We start from the raw sequence: 11,200 nt of genomic DNA, 5'->3' as shown, positions 1-11,200 counted from the left end.
CCCACTCTGTCTCTGGTGAAGTCTCTCACTGCCTCTGAGCCTCTGGCCTGTACCCCAGTTCTGTATGTACAAATAAATAAATCTTTAAAAAAAAAGTTTAAAAAAAAAAAAAAGATTTACCTTCTTGTGCATGTTTTCTTTTATTAAAAAAATGTCTAATAAATAGACAGAATCAAAGAAAGAAAAATACATGATGCTGTATTTAGGTGGAAAGATAAAGATGAATTAAAAAATTTTAATAATTAACAATGTAGGCTAAATTTCAAGAATTTTTATATCCATCAGGATTAATAGGGCTTATTGGTGGTCTAATGGTTAGGATTTGGTTATCTCTACGGATTAATCTGTACAGGTCTTTCATATAATTTTTTACATACGCAAAATGAAAACCAAAACACATCTTCTGACTTGTCATACTCCTCAGACCACCTCAAGTAAGAAAATCTCTTGGCATTGGCTTTACTGAGGTACAGTGTTGTCCTTTTCACTGAAGTCTCACTCATGAGAGACCTGAGAAAAGTGAACATTGTTTTATCCAACCTCTGTCAGTATGATAAAAAGAAAGTTTTTTCTGGGCCCTCCTGGTTGCACAGGGGTTAAAATCTCAGCATTATCAAGCTATTGTCAGTCACTGTGGGATGAGTTCAATCCCCAGCCAGGGAGCTAACCCACATGGTACAGCAGACCTTTCCCGTCTTGCCTACTGCTCCCCTCAGCAGTGTATTTCAGTAGACAGCTAAACAGGAACTTTTAAGAAATCAATATTCAGGCCCTCCCTGGTGGCGCAGCGGGTTAAAGCACTGCACTGAGAAACTAAAGCCACTTCCGCATGAGTTCGATCCCCGCCTGCCCCGGAGGTGACCACATGGCGTGGCAGACCTCTCCTGACCTGCCCGCTGCTCCCCTCAGCAGTGTACTTCATCGATCTGCCTGTTCTACTTCCCGCTCTGTCTCTGGTGAATCCTCTCACCCTCCGCATCTCTGGCCTGTACCCCAGTTCTGTATGAATAAATAAATAAATCTTAAAAACAAGAAATCAATATTCAAAGACCAATAAGATTAAACAAAACTACCTCACTTCGAGTGACCACAATCCTGACCAGGGTGGAGTCATCTGTGCCAGCACCTTTCATAGAATAGTAGAGCCTCTCAGCAAAGAAGGCAGAGCGGTTCAGGGCACACTGCACTGCAAGTTAGAAATGTTTCACACATGGAGTCATTAGACTTGACAGATACACTCTACTCCAGTTTCATTTATCACTTCTAGCCTGTCTCTGATCATTTTCTAGGTAACCATCCCAAAAGTCTGAGGTGAGTTGAAGATGTTCCCCTGCTTGATTTTTCTCAGCATCTATCTTTCTTTTTAGCTGCATTATACAGGTATCCTTTAATTCTAGGAGGTTCCCTTCTGGCCAATAAGTTTCTATTCTCTCCCAAAAGATACAGTAAATTAGCTTCACTACATTTTTCCCCCCTTAAGGTAAGAACATCTATAGCAACTACATCTAGTAATATTTTCCTTCAGTAGAATAATGACAAAAATCTTAACTCTAGAAGTCAAATATATCATATGACTGAGAGGAGGATGAGATAACTCCAATATAAAAATAAAACCATATTTGAGCAAAGTTTTGAGAACAGTACTCAGAAATTTAACATGTTTCAAAATTAACAAAGCTTCTTCCTGCAGATGGTAGAGATGTACTAAGTACAATGTACTTTAGCTACAATAACTATATTTGTGAGACATTTAATTTGATTACCATTATGCTATTAATACCCTCTTGCTTATATATTCTCCATGAAAATGAAAATTTTACTTTATTGGACAGCTGAAACAGGGCTTTCAATTTCAAAAGGAAGTTTTTCATTGAGCTGAATACTTTAAATGTGCTTTTGAGAGGTTCCAAATGATGCTTTCTGTAGCAGGAAATAAGAGTCCTTAAGGGCTTTCTCATTTAGCTAAATGGTAATGCGTCAACCTATTGTATATTCCTGCATAGTTCTTAAGAAAGGGGTAGAATAAAGACCAAATAATTACAAAACAATCCTGTTTGCTCATGCTGTCAACCATTCATAGAAAACTGCATACAAAAATATAGGATTTACTCAGTCTCTGCCTCAGTAGATTCCAAGGAAGCTATGTTAATAATCATCACTTATTGGAAACAACTATTCAAAGACTCACTCATTCACAAACAAAATAAAGTAAAACACAAAAGTATCTTACATATAGTCTTCAAACCGCTTTCAACATTTCCAGAAAACTCACGGCCAATACTGCCTAACAAATCTCGATTAGCTGTCTGTAAACAAAAAGTATAGGGGTATTAAATACCTTCAGATTTCAAAACAGAAATTAAGTCTTCAAAAGAAAAGTTCATACCCTAGAATAAGCCTCCATGGTAGCTTTTAACTGAGGAAAACTTCTTGATGCAAGAATCATGTTAAAGCAAGATTCATCTGTTCCTAGTTTCCCTTCACCAGCTTGGTACAGACGCTGAGCATCTTCCTGAGCCAACTGGTGGTTGACAGTCTGGTTCTCATCACGATTTCCCTGTAAAAGAGGAAGGGAGAAATTGGAAGGAAGTAATACAAGTTCTATTAAAATTTTTTTCCACTGTAGTCACTTTGGGATTTAAAAGTATAGTTCATTAAAAATTAATGCATAAGGCCCTCCCTGGTGGCACAGCGGGTTAAAGCACAGCACTGAGAAGCTAAAGCCACTTCCGCATGAGTTTGATTCCCGCCTGCCCGGAAGGTGACCACATGGCGTGGCAGACCTCTCCTGACCCGCCCGCTGCTCCCCTCAGCAGTGTACTTCGTCAATCTGCCTGTTCTGCTGCCCACTCTGTCTCTGGTGAATCCTCTCACCGCCCCTGAGCCTCTGGCCTGTACCCCAGTTCTGTATGCACAAATAAATAAATCTTAAAAAAAAAATAATAATGCATAAATTTTATCATGCATATCTTTCAATTCCAAAGAAACTATACTAGTATAATTCATATAAGGTATATGAAACATTTTCAGGGCTTACAAACCACTATTTGAATAAAGAAATTATAATTCTTTTAGTTCAGATTTAAAGTCAATATGCATTATATTGAGTTCTACTTTGTATTCAATCATACCACTTATAAGTATTAAGCACTTGCCTGATTGTATTAGTCAAGGTTTCCAGAGAACAGAACCAATGGGAAGGGCTAGTGGTGGGGACACAAGAAACAAACCTACCCTCAAGGAATTTACTTATTTTGAGTTGAGGTAACAATGGCTTATATATTTTTAAAAAGATTTCTTTACTTATGCTTTAGAATTGGGGTACAAGTCAGAGATGTAGGGAGTGAGAGGATTTACCTGAGACAGAGTGAGGAGCAGAACAGGCAGATGTACTGAAATGCACTGCTGAGGGTAGCATCGGGCAGGTCAGGAGAGGTCTGCTGAGCCATGTGGGTCACCTCCCTGACGGGATTGAACTTGTGCTGCAGTGGTTGTGATAGCTTCACAGTGCTGTGCTTTAACCCGTTGCACCACTAGCGAGGACCCAACACTGGCTTATATTATTGTTGGTATTTTGGACGTCTAAGAATTCCACCCTCTGTACTACCACTATGTACTATGCACTATGGCACTATGGTACTGGCACTATGGTACAAATCACCACCAAATCACCCACAGTCCACCACCATAGTTCACTTTGCTTCCTTCCCTCTTCATTCTCACCACTGCCCAAAATCCCCTCTTCCCTCAGATGCTTCAGTTCTTTATTTTCTTTCCCTTTTTATAATCAACCTTCCCAGTTTTTAATCATGTTTTTATCTGATCCTTAGTTTGGTTTCATGTAAGTGCAGACTGGTTCAGCCCTTATAGGAAGCAACATGGATGTGTCTCAAGATTAAAAACGGATCTGCCCAGTAAAAACGGATATGACCCAGTAATTCCACAACTATGCTTCTGCCAAAGAAAATTAAAAAATACTAATTTGAAAGGAAACTTGCACTTCCATGTTTACTGCAGCATGATTCCATATACACTCATTTTGTTACACTCTGTTCCGCAGGTCTCTCTTGTTTTCTTTTGCTTTTTTTAATATTCAAAAGGGCAGGCTGATTATAAAAAGGGGAGGGAAATAAAGGGTACTTGCACAGACACAGTGGGCAGAAAGAGCAGTCCCTGACAGGGAAAGGCTTGTGAAAAGAGACACAGGAGGTAGTCATGTGAGGAGCCCTGCTGCTGCTGCTTTGCAAAGAAAGGTTGGTGAAAAGGAACACCTGCATAGTCACAGGCAGGCAGCCTGTTCTCTTTTACTTTTAATAGCTCCTCTGTGTGAACTCGCAGGATAGCAATACTTCTTCATTTTGAAGTCTTTTTTATCATCCCTCAAATATACCCTCATCAACTCAGTCTAAATGTGCGTGTGATATCATTCCTAATACTCTATTTCGAAATTTTCTGTCACTTCCCCAGTTTCTCTGGGTAATCTGAATAAGGAAGGAACTAAATGCTGTGAACCCTAAAATATTCTCTGCATTTCTAGCTCTCCTTACATAGTTCTCATCTCTTCTAGCCCTCCTTTGGCAGTCCTGCTTATTTTCAATTGGTGGTCCCACTTAACTGTCAATACTAAGTTTAAAAGTGCCAACCCCCAGTGGTACAGGGGTTAAAGTCTCAGTGCTATGAAGCTATTGCCAATCACTATGACATGAGTTCGATCCCTGGCCAGGGAGCTAGTCCACATGGTGCAGCAGACCTCTCCTGTCTCACCTACTACTTCTTAGTACATCTGCCTGTTCTGCTCTCCATTCTGTCTTTGGTGAATCCTCTCACTCCTTCTCCCCCCCCACGCAGCACCCCAATTCTTGCATGCATACATAAATAAAAAGTAAGTCATAAAAAAAAAGCAAAGACCCATGCCCATTTGAGGAAAGTCTCAAGTTGATTTCTGATTCCATATAACCTTAAATAGGTTAATTCCTTATTCCTTACAGATGCCAGATCTACAGAAATAAATCTCCAGTAGTGACTATAAAGAAATTTGTACAAAGGATTCTGTGTTGTCCCTCTTAAAAATGGCAAAAGGAATAAAGACTGTTGTTTGGCCATAGTCAGTAAAGAATGTTCCTTCTAACGATACACAGAATATATTCATACTATACTTACCTGACACATGGATACAAGTAAACGTTCAAAATGCCCTGATGTATCTGACCTAATGTCCTTTTCAAGGTCCCGCCCAAATTCTGATTGATAACATCTGACAATTTCTCGGATTTCCTGATTTGTTCTTGTACACAAAATTTCAATCAATACACGTTCTTGAGTTCCAACTCCCTAAATGAAATGAAAAGGAAGAATTATAAAAAAGAAAAACAAATTTTCTAAAAATTAATTCAATCTTATTATTCCATTCTATTTTCCTTTGGATTTCAGACCCGAAAAGCTGTATGCATTCAGATAATATGACACAATGTACTGATTTACTATTACTATAAATTCTGCCATAATTTACATTTGAAATAGAATAAAATTTTCAAAGCAGACTACATATCGTACCTTCATTGCATTCCGTAAACTCCAGGCATCATAATACGTAGGGGGCATGAACAGGGCAAGGATCAACTCTTCCATATTTCCACTTAATTCTGACTTGAGATCACTGATTAAATCCTGTTCAATTACCAATATAAAATCAATAAATATATGTGTCCTCCAAATTTTTGTTGCTCAAGTTTTTTAAAGAAAACATGGAAAAATGAAACTGAATTGCTTTATGAAAACCTAACATATATATGATCGTTTATAACATATAGACTATTATATACTAAAAAGTAAGTAAATGTAAAAAGTGTTATTCTAAGCCAATGTATTTTATTCATTTTATCAATTCTAATATTAAGTGATCAATATTATCAATTAATAAATTCTGTAGTTTTACCACATACCAGTAGCAAAAGTAAGATATACATGAAGTGAAGCATAATTCAAATTTGTAAAATGAAAAACATGATACTAATGTAAGAAACTGTTATTTTGTGTGAGAAGTTAGAAAGCATCATCATTATGTTCTTATTAAGAAAGATAAGCATCTGGAAGGGATAATGCTAATTGAAATCAGTCAGAAAGAGAAATACCGTAGGATATCACTAAAATGTGGAATATAGAAGAACCAAGCTAAGGGTCAAACCAGCTTAAAAACTAACTCTTGAAAGCTGACTACAAAACTGAAGCATCCAGAGTGGGGAGAGGGTAAGAAGAAAAAAGAAAGAAAGCATGATGGACTGCAGTAGTGGGCTGTGGGTTATTTGGCAGTGGGTGTACTACAGTGGCAATACCTGATCAGAGGATCCTAAGTTACCTCAATTTAAATAATTAACTAAAAAGAAAAAAAGAAAAACATCTAGAAAGAGATAAGGCAATCTATACTCCAGTACCAGATGAGTTAGTACTGTAGAATTAAGTATGAGAAATTAAAACAGGAAAAGTTAAAGTAGGATAGAGAATGCAGAGAAAACTTTTAGTCCAGATATGAAAGAGTATATAAAAAATCAGTAAGATATGACAAGAAAGGCATTTCAGGCAAGGAGGAACACAAACAAGAGACAGAAAAGTGGTGGCCAGCTATGCATTAAACTCACCTGTGGAATTTTTCTTAAAAAAAAAAAAAGGCAAAACATTGATACTAAGAACAATGAAGATTATGATGCTCAGCTAAGGTTGAGAATCACTAGTATGGAGTCAAGAATTGGCAAAACTTGTTCAACTAAATAATGGTAACCAACTTGCTCTTTACCCGCAATGTGCCAATTTAAAAATATTGACATTTATTACTTACATGGTTTTTACACAGAATAGGTTCTCATTTTGAATTGGGAAGTACTACACAACTAAATACAAAGAGGAAGGAAGATATTTAAACCAAATTTGGATGTTCTGTTCATGTGACATAAGCTTTTGTATATAGCATGCAACAGCAGTTTTAAAGTAACATTGAAAAATATGAATTCTACACATTTATTATTGCATTCTGATTAAGCTGCAGAGGTGAATATTCTCATAGGTGAGTAAAACAAAGTTGTAACTATGCTTAGGTTATTGCCTTCACTGTCAAGCTAAAGAATATGGTTTTAATTCTGATACTGGGAAGAGTCATTGGAAAATTTTAAGCAAGAAAATGGCAAGATGACAAGCTATAGATGAGAACAAATTTAGGCTATTGGAATATTTAGGTAAGAAGTAATTGAGGCTTGAACCTGAGTGGTAGGAAAGGAAATGGAGTGCATAAAAGGAGATAGAAACTTCTTTTTTAAAGATTTATTTATTCATACAGAACTAGGGTACAGGCCAGAGGTGCAGGGGTGGTGAGAGGATTCACAAGAGACAGAGTGGGGAGCAGAACAGGCAGACGGACAAAGTACACTGCTGAGGAGAGCAGCAGGCGGGTCAGGAACATTTTTAAAATGCCCTTTTTACATATTAGATCAGTAAGACAGTCAGTAACAAACTGCTAGGACAAAGCAGTTGCTGGCACAGTAGGTACTGAATAAATATGCACTAACTGATGAAGAAGAATATGGAATCAAATAAGACTCCATGACAGGCTAGAAAAATAGCATTTTTACTAATTAAAATAAGTCACAGAAAAGGTGGTTGTAGAAGGAAAATAGGCAGTGAATTTTGTTTTAATTCAAAAGCAGCTGATGAGAAAATTTAGGTCAAAATAGAACAGACTATGTAAGAACTAAAAAACAATACACAATACTGAAAACACTTTTGGAGAGCAGTGGGAAGCTGAACCTCATGGAAATGGAGTTTGTGTCACTCAATCAGACATCACGACTAACGAAACTGACCTGGGGTAGGCAGAGAGGGAGAGGCACAGAAAAACAGACGAGGGGGCAACAAGTGATGGACTACTCCCATTCTGAGAAGAGTAAGGTGAATTTAGAGGACAGTGGGAAATTTTTATGATATCTATTTAAATGGCAAACCAATGCTACCTTTACATTTTTCCTTTATATCTGAGAAGCAACTGTATTTTTCACTATAAACTCTTGTTGGACTTAGTCACATTCAACTAATATCTATTAAGTAGTTATTTGTTCTTGTTCCTGAACTTAGTGCTATAAATTCAAAGATATGACGTGATTTACTCTAGAGGGCAATTCTGGAGGAGAGTCAGCAAGATTAGTAATAGCGGGGATTTTACAAAGTAGTATGGGCCCCAATGGAAGAAGCTACTTTCAGAGTAGGAGACTTAAGCCAAATTCTGGAAAAGCTGTTCACCATGCAGAAAGAGATGAAAAGGTGTTCCAAGCCAAGAGAACAGCATGTACAAAGTATCCAAGATAATACTGTATAGAGAATGACAAGAAGTTCTGTGTAATCATAAAATAGGACATGTTTGTAAGAGAGGGAAAGGAGTGGAAGATAATGCCAAAGACCAAAAATAAGCAGATGATACAGAATAAGTCTTTGAATTCCTTTGTATAGAGCAGAAGATTGAGAACTAAGCTATTGGTCATAATTGTGATTATATTCTACTTCCTATTGAACATTATCACATACTAGACACAGTATATAGAGTTTAACCCTGAGCTCAAGGACTACTGAGGAATTAGGAAAGCTTTTCAGAGAATAGTAAAGATAGCACTTTTGGAGAATCTGAAGTACAATTGCTTCTAGTTTGTACCACTGACATTTATAAAAAGATAATATCCAACTGACATGAATTTTGGATCTACAGGTCATTGTTCAATCTCACCCCTGAAAAGAAATATAAAAGAACATACCTTGCCATACATGGTCTTAAAAGCTGCTTTAATTTTTTGCCTTTGATCATTGGAACGGTTGGACACAACATCCACAATTGCCTGCTCATCTGTCCCTGGAAGAATCACACATGTGTAAGTAAAGATGAAACCTGTGCTGAATGATACTTGAGGATATTAGCAAGGTGCTTATGGCCAGATTAAACTAAGGTATGTGCACTAACTTTACATATAAACTTGGATTGTGACATATTTATTTTTAATTTAGATCCAACTGCACTTATTGTAACAGAACCTGTTTTCCTTACCAAAGCCTTTCATTGCTTTACGAAGAATTTCTGCATCTCTCATGGCATCGAAGTTGGTAGCTGGTCTGATGGTTCCTTGAGTGCTCTGAGTCATTGCAGCAGGCTGAGAACAAGAGGCATAAAGTCAAGTCAATTATTGTGGTAATCATCTTGCAACATACACACATATCAGTTTTTCATGTTGTATATCTAAAACTGACAGAATGTTATATGTCAATTATATTTCAATAAAACTGGGAAAAGTGAGAAAATGATTAACTTACTTAAAAAAAGATATGTAAGTTAAAAATAAAAGACAAGTCAGGATTTTCTGCTGAAAACTGACAACTTACAACTTTCCCAGGTATTACTCTTAGACAAGAAGGCCGGTGTTTGGGCTTTAAGACAAGGATTTTATTATTAGGGCATATTCTGGAACAGGCAGGAAAGACCTATCTTCTCCAGCCAGTATACAGCCATGCATCAAACAAGACAAGAAAGTCAAGTTTGTAAAATTAGTTACAATCCTTCTATGCCTTCATTTGCTCCTTTGACAGTAGAAGGGGTAAAAAAGAGATGATTTCTGGCCCTCCCTGGTGGCGCAGCGGGTTAAAGCACAGCACTGAGAATCTAAAGCTGCTTCCGCATGAGTTCGACTCCTGTCTGCCCCGGAGGTGACCACATGGCGTGGCAGATCTCTCCTGACCCGCCCGCTGCTCCCCTCAGCAGTGTACTTCGTTGATCTGCCTGTTCTGCTCCCCACTCTGTCTCTGGTGAAGCCTCTCATCGCCCCTGAGCCTCTGGCCTGTACCCCAGTTCTGTATGCACGAATAAATAAATCTTTAAAAAAAAAAAAAAAAGAGATGATTTCTGAAAAGTGTGAGAGGAAAAGCAGTATTCGATTTAAAGTTAGAAGAATGTGGTAATAGTTTTAGTGAAGTAGGACATGAATTGTCCAAAATTTTGAATAAACAATATAATTTTGGTAATAATTCTCTTCATTTTCTCTATGGGCTCTGATTATTAGACATGAAATAATTTATAATAACAAAAGCATGAAATGAAGTTTATAATTATATAATCTGGGAAGTACAACATTCTTCAATTATTTTATAAGGATATGCACCAGAAAGCAAAACAAAAACTATATATTAAAGTATAATGAAATGAAATTTTAAATAAATGCCGTAAGACTAAAAAAAACCAATGCCATAAGACTACTATGGCAGCAATAATGATTTCAGGCAAGAATCATCAAAGGGATGCCAAAATTAGTGTTCATTTGTATGATGGAAACCAAGATACTTGAATGGTTTGTAACATTACAACAGAAAACCTGACAGAGACAGGCCAATTATCACCAGTAATGGAAAAAATCAACAATAGGTGCCTCCTCCAACTGGGAACATATTATTTCTCTGATATTCCTACCAAAATAGCATAATCCAAATCTAATCATGAGGAAATACCAGATGAGCTCCTATTAAGAAACATACTAAAAACATGGGGCCTCCCTGATGGTGCAAGGGGTTAAAGCACAGCACTGTGAAGCTAGCCACAGCCACTGCAGCACAGGTTCAATCCCCAATAAGGGAGTTGAACCCACATGGTGCAGGAGACCTCTCGTGTCCCCCCTGCCGCTCCCCTCAGCAGTGTGTTTCAGTGGATCCACCTGTTCTGCTCCCCTCTGTATCACTCCCACCACTTCTAGCCTGTACCCCAGTTCTTGTTTGCCTAAATAAATAAATCTTTAAAAAAAAAAAAAGAAAGGAGTATACTACAAAATAACTGTCAATGTCGTGAATAAGAAAAACCAAGAAATTGTTTCATATTAAGAAAGACTTAGAGCTATGATGATAAAAATGTTTCATTTGATTTGATCCTGAAGTAGAAAAGTACATTACAGAAATAACGGCTATTTGAATAAGGCATTAAGGTTAGATAATAGCATTATATCAGTGTTATATCCTCATTTTCACCTTTGTGTGTATTCTGCTCATGTAAGAAGTTAACATTTAGAGAATATGAACAAATGGTATGAGGGATTTTTTGTACAATTTTTGTAACTTTTTCTATATTAAAAGTCAAATTAAGAAATACAAAGTGGTGGCCCTCCCTGGTGGCGCAGCGGGTTAAAGCACTGCA

At 37.2% G+C, this 11,200-nt stretch overlaps 1 protein-coding gene across 2 annotated transcripts in view; it reads right to left on the bottom strand.

Annotated features, from left to right (window-relative positions):
- ANXA7 (annexin A7) overlaps positions 1–11,200 on the bottom strand; it is a 24,540-nt gene that overhangs the window by 1,694 nt on the left and 11,646 nt on the right. For both annotated transcript variants that reach the window (XM_012723769.1, XM_012723768.1), the window contains 7 exons: positions 9,077–9,179; positions 8,790–8,884; positions 5,554–5,667; positions 5,161–5,331; positions 2,387–2,557; positions 2,231–2,306; positions 1,074–1,186 (listed from right to left, as the gene is read on the bottom strand). In XM_012723769.1, the coding sequence (XP_012579223.1) occupies positions 1,074–1,186; positions 2,231–2,306; positions 2,387–2,557; positions 5,161–5,331; positions 5,554–5,667; positions 8,790–8,884; positions 9,077–9,179 (843 nt within the window). The remainder of the gene's footprint in view (positions 1–1,073; positions 1,187–2,230; positions 2,307–2,386; positions 2,558–5,160; positions 5,332–5,553; positions 5,668–8,789; positions 8,885–9,076; positions 9,180–11,200) is intronic.

This window comes from Condylura cristata, unplaced genomic scaffold (assembly GCF_000260355.1).
Source record: "Condylura cristata isolate star-nosed mole 26May11 unplaced genomic scaffold, ConCri1.0 scaffold00011, whole genome shotgun sequence".
Classification (NCBI taxonomy): Eukaryota; Metazoa; Chordata; class Mammalia; order Eulipotyphla; family Talpidae; genus Condylura; species Condylura cristata.
This window is presented reverse-complemented; position numbering and strand designations above follow the sequence as displayed.